At 52.3% G+C, this 14,706-nt stretch overlaps 1 protein-coding gene across 1 annotated transcript in view; it reads left to right on the forward strand.

Annotated features, from left to right (window-relative positions):
- LOC135884613 (paired amphipathic helix protein Sin3a-like) overlaps positions 1-14,706 on the forward strand; it is a 127,735-nt gene that overhangs the window by 96,488 nt on the left and 16,541 nt on the right. Inside the window, 1 exon segment of the mRNA XM_065412035.1 lies at positions 13,932-14,039. Coding sequence (XP_065268107.1) covers positions 13,932-14,039 — 108 coding nt within the window.

Consider the following 14,706-nt stretch of genomic DNA (forward strand, 5'->3'; position numbering starts at 1 on the left):
AGCTGGGAGGCAGGCGCCGGAGGAGCCAGACGCCTCCTGTGAGCTCCGAGCTTGGAGGCTGCTGCAGACCCCGAGGGAGCCGAGGACTGGCCAGAGCCATTTACAGACCCAAGCAGGGAGGAGCTGCAAGCGCTGACAGAGGCCTTCTTCCCCAACGACAAGGACGACCCTCTCCAGAGCCAGGTACACCCTGAGGGGGACCTGGGAAGTGGCCCAGGGGTAGCCAACCCTTGTCTGGCTGCAACGCTGCCAGCGAGTGAGTCAGCACGTTGCGGTCAGGATCCCTGCTGACCCAGAGGCAGACTGCTCTGCCACTGCTAGGGCCCTGGGCCGGGACACAGTGGAGTGGGTGGGCCTGCGTCCCCCCGCCACCCCAAGCCATGGGTGGCAGCCTCCCCCTCCCTTAGGCAAGACGCCTGAGCTTGTCGGCCCCCCACCAGAGCTAGGAGGCCCGACTGTTTGCTGCCTAGCCTGAGTGCAGGCCTGAGCCAGAGACTCTTTGCTGCCCCACCCCGACCACGGGCTGGGGCTCCATAACTGTTTGTTGTTCAGCCCTGATCACAGGCCCAAGCTCACGTCTCCCATCACCCCGCTTATTCCCCATGTCAGGCGGCCCACGGAGACGTAGTGGGGCGGATTGGTCGCCCACAGACCCAGAGGGGGAGGAGCCACTCCCCCCAATGGACTGCAGCAAGATAACTCATGTAAGGTTGTCACGGAGTCCCCGGGTGATGCTCTGGAACTGCTCCCCACAAAGCCAGTCAGGACTTTGGGGAGCCTCCTCTCCCTTGGAGCAGACTGTCTTCAGGGCAAGAAGCTCACATGGCTTCACCATCCTGTGTCTGACCTTGGAGCATTCAGCATATGCCCCTCCGTGTGCTTCCCACAGTGAGTCCCCCCAGGTGGGGTCCTGGGGAAGCCAGAGGGTCCTGCACCCCCACTTTGCAGTCAGACGTGACTCTTAGCCAGCCAGTAAAACAGAGGTTTATTCGATGACAGGAACACGGTCTAAAACAGAGCTTGTAGGTACAGAGAACGGGACTCCTCAGCCAGGTCCATTCTGGGGCCCAGCGAGCCAGACAAACCCATCTGCATTCACTACTTGTCCCCAGCCAGCCCCAAACTGAAACCCCCTCCAGCCCCTCCTTTCTGGCCTTTGTCTCTTTCCCGGGCCAGGAGGTCACCTGATCTCTTTGTTCACCTTTAGCTATTCCCTTGCAGGGGGGAAGGGCCCTGGCCATTTGTTGCCAGGATACAGAGTGTCGGCCATTTATGCACACTGGAGACTTAAGAAATGCATTGGGGAAACTGAGGAACCCACACAGTATTCAGAGGAACCATTAAGAACAGTCCCACTTTGTCACAAAGGTTTCATTGGAAAGATTATGTTTTACTGAATATGGTTATCCTATTTGTATGCATATAACAGCCTCGCACCTGAAGTTAAGAATATTAATTATTTATCTGTATTTCAAACTTTGCTACCTTGGGTGACACTCCCTGCTAACACTTCAGGTATAACAATGGAGAAGCCAGCCAGTGCTGATGGCCCATCAACAAGGACAATAGCTGGTGAAAAGGTCTAGCCTTCCTGTGGACTTGCCTGGGCTCAGGGACTCTGTGATGCTATAGGGTCAGGTGGTCTGGTCACCTGATACTGAACTCCATCTTGGAATACCAAACTTTTCCACTGGGAGGTGGGGGGAACCAAACAAAGAATTCCCACTTTATGTCAACTCTATTTAAGGCAGGGAAGAAAAGCAATTAGGGTCTTCAGTTCTTCCTCCCCTGACTCCAGCACAAAGAGACACTGGAAAACACCTGAGAACAAAAGACTGGACTGAGGGAGGAAACAGCTGCTGATCCAGGCTGGAAAGATCTTTCTGGCCTGTGAAAGAATCTGCCTGGAACAATATTTAGGGTGAGAAATATTAGTTGTAGCCAATTTCTGTAGTGTACTAAGGATAGCAAGCCTGTTTTGTTTATTTACTGAAGTGATTCTGCTTGTTACCACTTATAACCACTTAAAATGTACCTTCTTTTAGTTAATACACTTTTCTTGTTTATGCTATAAGCCAGTTTGTGCAATTAATATCTGGGCAGGGGCAGGGAGCCGTGCACATCTCTCTTCACACTGAGGGATCCTCTTGCTCCAAAAGCACAGGCCCCACCACTTGAGCAAAAGTTAGCTAGTGGGTTTGCAGGACCTACGGTTTACAACTCAGCAGTTCTGGTTTATTCCAGGAGAGGGCAGTGATAACACATGCATATTAGCCTATCCCTTCTAATATTTGTTAAATCAGCGTCAATGCAGTATTCCTCTGTTTTTTCCCCCCAAAAACCTTTTAAAACTGAGCATAGAAAATACTGTTTTCAAACAATAAATAGTACACTGTATCCCTTTGATTTATATTTAAACACAAAGGTAGTTTTTCTTGCATACAAATGCAGTGAAAAGCAGTGTACACAACTGGACTGTACCTTTCAAAACAGCTAACTTCTGGAATTCCAGGCTTATGAAACAGATTCTTATCTGTATTCTTATTCCCCCCCCCCCCCCCATGAAGGTGCATTTTTGCACAGATGGAAGGGGAGCGCACACAGACAATTGTACCCAGGTGGGGAATTAGATATTCTGTCTATGGGCAGCACCTACAGAGGTGCTTGTTGGAGCCTAGATAAAGGAGTGGGGGGGATGGGGGGTACCAGGATAGGTGTTAAGTCTTCTTTGTCCGTTAAGGGACGGGAGAATAGGGGGTGTGACGGGTTCAGTCACAGAGACCACCTTGAGGCTGTCACCTGACGTGCTGGAATTACCTCTGAGCCCGTTTTCCCTGCCAGCTTGGGACTCCAGAACCCTGCCTTGTTGAGCCAGACATGGTAGTCTGCTGCAACACAGACCCAGGTCTGGTCCATGTCCCCAAAGCTGCTCAGCAAGTGCTCCTGTCTCCAGCACCCAGACACTTAGCTCCCAATGGGATCCAAATCCCAAATAAATCCATTTTACTCTGTATAAAGCTTATACAGGGTAAACTCATAAATTGTCCGCCCTCTATAACACTGATAGAGAGATATGCACATCTTAGCCTATCCCTTCTAATATTTGTTAAATCAGCGTCAATGCAGTATTCCTCTGTTTTTTTCCCCAAAAAACCTTTTAAAACTGAGCATAGAAAATACTGTTTTCAAACAATAAATAGTACACTGTATCCCTTTGATTTATATTTAAACACAAAGGTAGTTTTTCTCCAGGGGGTTAACCAGGTGTGAAATCCAAAGCTCTGCCCTTTTAATACTGAAGCTGCCACAGAAAAATTAAAAGAAGAAATGACAGTGGAAGGGAGTGAAGACCATGTTCTTATCATTTATTATCTGTATTGTAGTGACACCCAGGAGCGCCAGAGATGGACTGGGCCTCATCGCGCAGACGCCGAGAGTTTCCAATCTATGTACAGGAGTTTAAATCGCTTCAGACTCTTCTAGCCAATAGTCTAATAGATGAACATTGGCTCTTACTGACGTGGTATCCAGTGAAGAATAGTCTCCTGTAAAAATAGCCTTTAGCGGTTGCCACACCACTGATGGTAGTTCACGTTTATAGGACGCTTTTTGTCCTGAACATTACACACTTACACGTGCAAGACTAATTCTCTGCACTCCTGAAATGCAGCCCGCTATGGGTGGAACTCAGCAGCTGTTCAACAATGGACAGTAACACCAACACAGAAGCTAAAAGGCAGCGAAGAACACCCTGGCTAGTTGAACTAGCAGGGGACTCTAGGTAGGAAGAATGCAATTATCCACAATGGACTCTTACCCAGAGACCATTTCAGCTGGGCACAGGCAGGTCTGGATCAAAGCCATACGGGGAAACTTCCCCCACAGCAACCACCCCAGCAGAAGGAGACCCACCCCCTCCCAAAGCAGAGTGGGGGCCTAGGCTTTTCTGAGGCTGGGTCTCCGGCCACCTGGCTTCCTCCTTGGCGCAAGCGGTTGCTGCTCCCCCTCCACTGCAGGCTGGCTGCAGACTCAGGCAGATATCACGGTTACCCTCAGCAGCACGGCTAGCAGGAAGACTAGAAACGACAATGAAAGCTGAGATACTGGCATCGCCACATGGACAGGGGTGGGGAGAGGCAGCACCTCGTCCTGGGCCTCTCTGCCTTAACCCGGCCAGGGGACAAGCACTTGTCTGTCCGTCTATTGCTGTTTGTGGGGCACCCTTCGCTGTAGCCTCTCAGCCCCAGCTGGGCACAGAAAGACACCTGCTGCCGACCATTCTCCCAGGGGGCGGCTCTGCAGACCCCACCCCAGGGCAAGCAAAGGAATCCAGGCCACGATCTCCTCCCCCAGTTCCACGGGCAGCCCAAGGACGACGTGTGCTGTCAGTCAGGAGACAATCCCAGAGGGGACTTTGTTGGTGGGGGGGATCCAGAGCCCACAGCTTGTTTCTCACAGGATGTAAAGCCTCCTGCTTCATGGTTTAAGCCATTCTAACTCGTAGGGAGAGGGCTGTGTAGGCTCTGTAGACTCTGGGCCTGGCCCAAACTGGCAGCGTCTACGTTCCTAACAGTGGCTCATGCACTGTCCCAGTGGCAGGCATGTCTACAGGCTTCTCATGAATGGGAGCTGCTCCCCACCTCCTGTCCAGCCCCAGCCATGCCTGTGTGGTTTCAAAGCTCCTTCCACATGCACAGCTCCGTCGCCGCCTGGGCGATCCCGTTCACACGGCAGCATGATGGTCCCGGCCAGCTGGTGAAACGTGACCATGAGAGACCTCCAGGCTCGGAACAAAAAATAAACCAATAAATCAGATGTTACGGAGAATCTGGAGGTGAAAACAGGAGAATGATCTTTCCAGCTGTCGCTCTAAGTACCCTGCCCGACTCCACCGCAGAGCCACTGCCCTGCTCCTGACCCGTTCTCTCGCTCCAGTGCACGAGAGAGAGAAGCCGAGTGAATGAGGATAAGGGGTGTCTGCAGGGGAGTAGCCCCCTGTGGTGTGTGCGTGGTGCTCACACACACCCCAGAGGTGGCTGCATTTCACAGGTGCCGGCTGTACACAGCGTAGTTGGAAAGCATTGTGTGAGCCTGCTTTTATAAAGCACCCAAAGAGCTGCCCTGTGTAGAGCCAGCACCCCTGAGGGCAGCCCAGAGGACAGCAGAGGAGGGGGATTTTTGGTTAGGACAGTGGGGCAAGCCCCTGGCTTAGGGAAGCCCCCTGGGAGCTGCATGCCATCACTGCTGAATTGGTCTCGTCACTAAGGCGCGGCAAGGAACTCGGCAACGCACAGGGCGGGGTGCTGGTGAGGAGGGGGAGAACTGAAGCAGCCCCACTGGAATTGGAACCTGCTGTTCAGAGCGTTTATTAAAGCCGGACTCAGAGACTGTGGCACCTGGCACCCCCTGTCACGAGCCAGCTGGAGCGGGCCCGATCCCGGGCTGCTTGCACGCTCCCAACTCCCATTGGCTTCAAGGCGAGCTGGCTTTGAACATCAGCCTTCCTTGTGCTCTGTCTTAAGTGCCCAGGGCCGTTGCTGGCCATTCCCCTAGCCTGGCAAGGGAAGCCATTTGCAGGGCACAAGAACCAGGGGATTGTGTCAGCCCAGCTACAGTGCTGCTCCTTCTCCAGCCCTGTCCTCTATTAACCCTTTACGCATACAGACGTAGCTTGCACAGAGGCTTAGATCGTATGGCGGGAAGGCCCCTTGTGATCGCTAGCCTGAGCTCCTGCATAGCACGGGCCAGGGGACCGAGCTGAATTAATTCCTGCCTCAGTAGAGCAGATCTTTCGGGAAACCAGCCAGTCTCAACTGAAAAATTGCCACTGCTGGCTGGGTAACCCGGATGCAGACGAGCCAGCCCCAGCTGTGCCGAGGACTTGAAAACCGGCCCCGGAGCCCCTTCCTATTCTTACATATCTCAACTGATTCCAGTCCTGTCCAGAGTCGGACGCCCTCAGTGGCAGCCCCTCCGCACTGCTGTGCTAATGTAGGAAGGGCACCTGCGGTAGCAGCCAGAGCTCCTGGGTCCTCAGCACCCGTGCTGCCTTGCAAGGTAAAGGTGGGGAGCAGACCTAGGGCCAGACTCAGACTCAAGGGCTGCACGCCTGCATCGCCCAGACGTCAGTGGGAATTCTGGGTGCTCAGCCCCTCTGAGAACCAAGCACCTGGTGTTTCAAGTCACCGAACCCCAGGTCTGTGCGGTGACATACGCTCCCAGACAGCCCTTTGTAATGAGAGGTGCTGGGTGAAGCCCAGACACCAGACAAAGCAAGCATGGCTCATTGTTCAATATTACAGCAGCTGGAGGACCCAACCAAGAGTGGGGCCTCCCTGTGCCAAGCACTGCACAGCCACACAGCGCGAGACAGTCCCTGCCCCAAAGAGCTCACAGGCTAAACAGACAAGACAGACAAAAGGTGGGAGAGGAAACTGAGGCACAGAGCAGGGAAGTGACATGCCCAAGGTCACCCAGCAGGCCAGTGGCAGAGTCCCCTGTGACTCTCCTGTGTCCCCGTCCAATGCTGTGACCACCAGACATCCCTGCCTCCCATCACCCCATGTATTTGCTCTGGTTAAGCAGCTCCCCCTTCCTCTCCTCAGCGTTAGCTTTGCAGATGGGCATATTCCGGGGTATCTCTCGTCATACCAGGGTTAATTACAGCCCAGACTCACCCCCTCAAATTCCTGAAACACTTGCCATCCTCCAAGGAGCCCAACGGGGAATAATTTTTCCCACCTCTGAAATGCAGCCAGCTCTGGGGTGCAACGTGACAGGCAGGTGAAACAGCATGCTGCCCCTATAGGAGGGGAAATGTTGCCTGATGACACAGAGCCAACTCCCTTACACTTGAGAGAGGTGCATTAGTCTCGTCTGTGTTACCGGAGTGCCTCCATTGTGCGGGGGGCTGTACAAACCCACACCAAAGAGCTGGTCTGTGGGCCCAAGCGCCCACAGGCGGGTACAGCGAGAGCCAGGAAGCAATGGGACAATCCTGATCAGCGCCATGGCAGCTGGTGGGCTGCACCTAGGGACCAAAGAGCAAGTGTGAAAAATGGGGATGGGGGGGGGGGTTAATAGGCGCCTCTATAAGACAAAGCCCCAACGATCAGGACTCACTGTAAAATCGGGACATCTGGTCACCCTGGCTGAGCTCAGAGCCGGAATCATTGTCAAGTGTGTTATCAGCATCACAGCAAAGGAGGGATTTGCAGGACAAGGAGCGGGTTTGTGGGGGTTTCCAGGGAGCTGTTGTGTTAATTTCAAAGGATGAATGGCCCCAGACAGTCAGAGGTGTGGACATGAGCCTGTTACCACCCCAGGTCTGGGGTCCAGAGACCTCGGCCTGCTTAGTCCCATGGCAAATGCGCTCGAAAGTTCACGCCAAAGGCTGGGAATTATTGATCAGGGGACACAAGAGAAACAGGTTCAAACCCAAACCCGAAAGCCTTCTGCGATTGACGCGGAGTGGTTCTGCAGGAGAAACGATCCAATGTATCACAGGGCATTGGCTAGAGTCGCTTATTCTGTCCCTCTTAGCAGACAGGAAAGGGTTCGTTCTGTAGCTGGATTGCTGTGAATGGGGGTCACTTTCCTGGCTTTTGACCCAAGAGACCGATGCAGAAGGAGGAGAAGAGACAGGGTAGTAAAGGTGGGGCAGTATGGCTTTCCACCACCTTCTTAGGATACAAGTCACTGGCTGATACCTGGGCTGGCAGGTCGGCCTCCCCCCAGCTCACTTCCCCAGGCTGGGGTGTCATCTGGCTGGTCTGGCCCCTCTCCTTCGCTGGCAGGGCAGAGCCGGGGGGGACTGTCTCCTCCTGTCATGCTGGTGTTGGGCTGTGCCAAGAGCAACACCACCACATGCCCAGTTCCACCCTCCCTTTTCTCTCTATGCAGATGCTTGTGCTCTTGCTGCTTTGGTTTCAGATTTGCTGGTGGTGGTTTGTGTTTGTATTGTAATAGCACCTAGCCCCATCCTGGACCAGGACCTCACCGCTAAGCATGCTGCAAAACATCCTTTTGCAAATGTTTTGGTGTGTGGGAAGAGCATGGAAATGAGCTCTTTCTAGAGTAGCACGAGGTGCCCCCAAACATCAGCAAAATAGTGAAGTAGCTTGCTAATAAATCCACAAAGTAAACACTTGAAAGCTGTTTCGTCTACTTTTTCTGCTGCAGTGATTTTTGTCAAGTAACGAAATGGCCAGAGGAGAAGTGCAATAGTTCAAGTGGATGGCGATCCCTCTTTAGTGTGACAAATCATACGCTTGTAAGCTCCATTTTAAAAAGCAAAACGTGTCACTGGTACATTGTAACGCCCATAAGACTCTACACTTGCACCTTTTCCACTACCTGGAACTGCACCCTAAGCATCAGAGAATCGGGTTGAGGTAAAGGAGCAGTGAAGAGGTCTCCAGTTGTTGTTTGACTTCACCTACTGCAGAACTGCAGTCTTCTCTCATTGTGCATGTGGCAGTTTAATAATGAAAAGCAACCCTACAGTGTGGCAGGCAGCGAAGAATACCTTAAGCAGTCCAAACTGCTGGGGAAATTTAGCTGCACAGAATGCATTACTCAAATTGGAACTGATTTAGAACCGTGGGACCAAACTCCCCACCCCATGTTATTTTTCAAAAATGCCACAATCTATAATAGAGACAAGGGAGGTGAGGTAATATCTTCTTTGGGACCAACTTCAATCTAGAATAATCTCTAATCAGAAGTGGTTAAAAGCTCAATTTTATTTAGGTCTCATCTGAAATATAGGAACTCCACAAAATCACGCCGTGCCATTGGGTCCCTATTGACCCAGAAGGAAGAGTGCCATCTACTGAATTATTAGTACAAATCTTTGCACTCCACTGCGCTATCGCTGGAGATTCTCTCTGTATACTGACTATACCTGAGTCTGCTTAACTTACAAGATCGCACAGCCAGAGACTACCTAGCTTCGTGCCCCACTGTAAAGAAACAAATCACCTTTTCCAGAAAAGAAGTTGCTTGCTGATCCAAATCCCAAGTGCCATCTTCCTCTAAAATAGAAAGCTGGCTCAGATACTCTCTATAGAGGTATCAGTGTTACCAGTAGTTTTCCTTCCCTCACACTAATGCAGTGTTTGGGTGTGTGGCTAATCCTCTGCCTTCTCTAACCAGTGATGTTAAAGCTTCTTATCAACAGACTTCACCAAAGCTGAGAGTTAACAGAACTTAAAGCTCACGCTGATGGTTTAGAGATGATTTCAAAGCAATCTTTCAGGGGGGAAAAGGGAACCCTGTCTGAATAATGTAAATCGGGTGACAAAACAGCCTTAAGTGGGGGTTAGACATGTTACAGCAGAGAGATCTATTTCACTGACTTGTGCCAAGTACTGTATGTGGCTGGATAAAAATAACCATTGCACCACTTGTAGTAGTACTTCATGTCTGGCAAAGTTGGTTACCTTTATCCTGTGCTATTACATTAATTAATGGTTTCAGTCTTTGTGCCATTTGATGCTGCTGCAACCAGCAAGAGGATGGCAAAAAGCTTTATGGAGATGGTCATTTAGATCCTGAAGGGAAAGAGAGCAAACACGAAAGGCAAGGCTTGAAGGGAAATTGGCTTCGAGACAAGAGCACGAGTGTCAATGTGCCTGCATGCCCCATGTGTAACTGTATCCCACTAATGCTAGGCATGGGAAGAAGGGAGGGGTATGGCAGCCTCCTCTGGGGTGGCCCTGCTTTCCTAGAGTTCAGGCATTACATTTAATGTCAGGTTCCCTGTCTCGGATTGTAGCTATACCCGGGGAGCTGATAGAAGAAAAACCCCGCTGTGCCTGCTTGCCTAATAGCCCAACCACTAACAGCATGATGGCACATCAGTAACCAGGCTGTAATTTAACATTGCACTTACATATTGCCTTTTAGCAGAGGATCTCCGCAAGCACTTGTCACAGTTTCAGGGTAAGTGCACCTGTATCTGCCCTCAGGTCTTAAGCCATTATATGTCTCTGGGCAGGGACCTTTATCCTAGTCCCTTCTGCCTGAGGGCTTTAAAGCTGCCAAGCTCCCTGCCTTGTGCTGTGATATCCCCAGCAAACCAGGCTGCCTAAAGCCCAGCACGGGTGGTTGCTTTCTCTCCAGGGGCTATGCACAATATAGTTACCACCTGGTTCCTTCTAAGCAAGCACATTTATTCTTAAGGTAAAATAATTACAGAGAAAACATCAAATCCCAGGTGGTGTTTGGGATTTGGCTGGAGCCAGTGGAGGTGGCCGTGTCATCTGAATCCCTCTCTCTCAGGCCTGGTCTGGACAGGACATTTCTCAGCATCAGGATCAGGATCATGAAGGCCCAACAGCGTTACGGTGGATCCTGAAGTCCCAAGGAGATGGTGGATGTGGCAGCCATGCGGTGAAGTTCACTTCTTCCTGTCCACCCATCTCCCAGTCAGAGCACTTCATTCTCCCCGAAGGTCTTTTTTCTAACGGACCCCAAAGGGAGCGATGGGTGGAATAATCCTTCCCCTTATTATTTTGTCTACCAATTAGACCTCATTTCCGACACACCAGTTTTGGTCCCTTGATTTCCAGCCCCACAGTTCTCTTGTTGACCAGGCATGATCTTAACACTGTCCTTGAGTTACTAGTTGGCCTTTCTGTTTGGGCTCATTCAGTCTGTCTCCCTTTCCTCAACATTCCCTGTTATGAGTTATTGGAACATTTGAACAACTTTTTATCCACTTACCCAAAGTTAAGCTTACAATCGGGTTAGGCGTACGAGGCCCAAATTATTACAACAGGCTCCACTAACCCGGCTGGATCATAACGTGGTGGCTTGTCTTGCTCTCTTCTCCCCTTGAGCCATTTCTTTATCCCTTCTTCTCCCTATGATTTTTATTCCCCCTTCATCTTCTCTCTCTCTCTCTCTCTCTCTCATTCTTTTCTATTCTCTTCCTCTGCACCTCCTCCAACCCCTTTCCCTAGGGCCTGTGGGCTCTTCCCCCCCACCCCCCGCCTCTTTCTTTCCTTCTGTCCCTTTTTGGCTCTTCCTCCCCCAACCCACTTGCTCCCCATTCCCCATGGGTGTCTTTCCCTAGTGCCTGTCTCTGCTCCCTGCCTCCTCTTCCTGCTTTTTCCTACCCATATAGGTACACACCCATGTACTTTCTCTCTCTGTATCCACACACTCACACAGAGTGACTGAGGAAGAGTCTAATTTAGAATGAATCAAAGCTCTTGACTCTCTTAAGGAAAAGCTGCCAAACTATAGGATGGTCCCTGGCTCCGGCTTTCTGATCATCTCAATGTTCCTTTGTAACAAGAATACCCCCCAACCCCAGGCAGTATTGTCAGGGGCATCTTCTCTTCCAGTGTACCACTGAGGAGCAGTTTAGTGGCCATGAGAGATGCAAAGGCAGTCTAGAATTGTTCAGTGGACGCATATTTTCACTGGGCATTTCAGGGAGTCAGTCAAAGGGGTGGGAAGCAATATGGCTGCTGCTAGGTCTCTGATCCGTGTGTGAGGAAAGTTCCTCTCTCTCTACAGTCTCTCCAACAAGCATTACCAAGTGTTCATCATTCAAAGTGCTTTAGCAAGGTGGGTGAGGAGTATTATCTCCATTTTACAGATGGGGAAACTGAGGCACGGAGAGGGGGAGGTCAATGTTCTCAAAAACAGCTACTGATTTTTGGGTGCCTTCATTTCTTGTGCCCAACTGGCGACACCTGGGGGCTGATTTTCAGTGGGGCTGTGGAGCCAGTGTTCCCATTGCCTTCAACTGAATTTGGGGATAGAGCTGGTCTGGAGGTAAAAGACCTCTGCATGGAGAGCCCTGGCCTTCTGCGGTGCTCTGGGGATGTGCAGGGCTTGAGGGTGGGCCTTGTGGCTTTGTTCCCTCTTCGCCCCCTACCAGGATGATGTGGAGGTATCTCAGCTAGGGTCTCCTCATGGAGATTTCCTCCCCCAGAGCCTTCTACCATGGCTTTGACCATGGGGGTGGGATGACTTAGCCGCAGAATCCCAAGAAACTGCATCCTGAAAACAATTCGGGTCAGATCAAAACCCTCATTGGACAAAGGATCACGGTGCAGTATGAGTGAATGGAGAGAACAAGCAACGGCGGTGTGGAACTTTCTGTACTCTGCTACTTTCTGGAAGCCAAATTCTGCAACATGGGAAATTCACAGGGCCCAAATTCTTCTCTTACAGAGATGTATCTTTAAATGACTGCCCTTGTCTGATTTCTAGCCCCATAATAGCCCATGCTTATTAAACTCTTAGGGAACGACGTGAATGCCTATTGAGCACATTTGCAGAAGTGGAGATAGAGAGTGTATATTTTAATGCATTATTGAGTTCAAGCTTCTCTGGCTGCTCACACTTCTGGGAATGATTTCAGCAACTGTTCTGATCATCAAACAAGTTGTCACAACGAAGGCCCCGATGTTACAAGCTGATCATTGTGGGTGGCTCACTACACCTAGGATGAAGCTCACCGAAGACTCTGCGGGCGTCCACCTACACGGAGCTGCTAGCAGGGTTTGAGCCTGAGAGTGTGTGAAATGGGGTCCCCTTTCTACCTAGGATTCATTTACAATGCAGCTGATGTAACAGTGACAACATAGTGGTGTGAGTAAAAATATTGGAAGGTGTAAAATTGCCATGCAATGGGGTCAAACTCAGTAGAAGTCCCAGTGCTATCACTAATTAAAATGGATTAATCATCTCTCTTGCGTGCAGTGATGACTATAAAGTAGCACATTAAAGGGAGATGTTTGTAAATGCTGAGATGAAAAAGCCGTATTCTTTCAAAGGTCCCAGTTTTACAATGAGATGAGTGTGGGTGGACCCCTGCGGCTGTACGGAGCTCAAACAAGTTTGGGGGCCAAAGCCACTGATCCACATGGAAGGACTTTTGTGCATGTGCAGAGCCCCAGTGAAGTCAATTAGACTATTCACATGAGCAAACTCATGCGGAAGTGACACAATCCCGCAAACGGGTCCACTTTGGTGGATCCCTGCATGCGTGTGGCAGACTCTCCTTGGCTTCCATGGAGCTCCTTGCAGGTGTAAGGACTCGAGTGCGCAGGGCAGCTTGTGAAATCCTGGCCAGTATTTGCAGGGATAGGGCCTGATTTAAAACAAGATGCAACAAGTGAGTGTGACAAACACTAGGAGGAAAGGACCTGTGAAATGAGAGTGACAGGAACAAGTTCAACCTGGTCCATGGGCTGGTTGGTTTGTGGGTGTTTTTTATAACATACATTACCCTGCATGGTTCTGTTTGGGACTGGTGTGTGTGTGTTTCTCATCTGTATGTGTGTGTGTGTTTTTTCTCATATCTCTGCCTGTTTGTAGTCTGTCTCAGGTATTCCTGTGGCCCCATTACTGTAGGAGCTGAGCACCTCCCAATCTTTAAGGTCTTTATCCTCACACCACCACTGGGAGGCAGGGCAGGGCTGTAACCCCCACTGCAGGGGTGGGGAACTGAGGCACAGAGAAGGTAGGACTTCGGTGGGATTTAGGTGCCTAAACCCGTGAGGATCTGGGCCCAAGTGACTGGCCCACCCTGGCACTGGGAGCCTGCGGCACAGCAGGGTCTGGTTCCCCCAGCAATCCCGGGGCTGATCCAATGGCTGTTCACAGCCGGGCCCGGGGCCCTTCCCCAGAGCAGTGCGAGGGACCCCGCCGGGGTGCGCGCCCCGCTCTCTCCCCGCAGCGGCCGCATGGGGGCAGCAGGGGGGAGTCCGGGCCAGGAATCTGGGATTGCCCGTTGCTAGGCGACAGGGCGAGGCGGGACCCAGGCCCCGCCCCCGGGGCGCTCACTCCCCACCGTACCCCGCACATGCGCAGTAGCCCACAGGTACAGGCTTCCCCTGTTGCCGGACTCCGGAGCTGTGGCTCGGCCCGTGTCCGCGCTGCTCCGCGGGGCCATGGCCGGGTCCCAGGTGCTGAAGCGGCGGCGCACCGCGCTGGAGCGGGCCGAGAAGTTCCTCTCCGAGCCCCGCTTCCCCGACTGCAACCTCCGGGGCAGGTGGGAGCCGGACCGGTCCGCCGCGAGTTCCGCCCCCTCCGGCCGGGAAACAGCGGCCCGCGGGCGTCCCCCGGGCCGGGCCTGCGTTCCCGCTCGGGGCGGGGTCCGGCCGCCCCCAGCCCCTGCGGCGGGGCTTGCCCCCCTCCGCCACTCAGCGCCCTCACTTCCAGCGCCCCTCCCCCCGGTGCCTGGAGCGGCCCGGCCCGGCGTGCCAGGACCGAGGTGGGCACGGGGCTGGCTCGGGACGCTGGGCGGGGGGGGCGCGCTATCCCCTGGTTCCTGCTGGCCCGGCTATGAGCACGGGCCGGGATCGGACGGGTCTGGATGTGGAAAGCGACGTGGCTTCTCCCCCGGGAAACCCGCTGCCTGAGAGTCGCAGTGACTCCAGCCGTGCCCCGGGGAGGGGGGTGATCGGGTGGGGTGTTCCCACCAGCTACAGCCCGGGTGTCGCTGCTCTGAAAGCTTGGAGCAGGCGGGGGAGAAGGGACACTTGCAAAATCCTTTTTGTGTGTTTAAAGGCTTTAAAAATCAAAGGCTCTGCTGCTTTTTCTTTCCCCTTTGCTGTTTCACTCTCCAGTTAGGCTGGTCAGTTTCAGTTTTGCTGCTTCCTTCTCTCCGGTTCTGACCAGCCTTTTGGGTTTCTCACAGTGTAGGACGGAGGTTCTTCTTTTCACCCTGTGGAGCAGCCC

This window comes from Emys orbicularis, chromosome 10 (assembly GCF_028017835.1).
Source record: "Emys orbicularis isolate rEmyOrb1 chromosome 10, rEmyOrb1.hap1, whole genome shotgun sequence".
NCBI classification, from domain to species: domain Eukaryota; kingdom Metazoa; phylum Chordata; order Testudines; family Emydidae; genus Emys; species Emys orbicularis.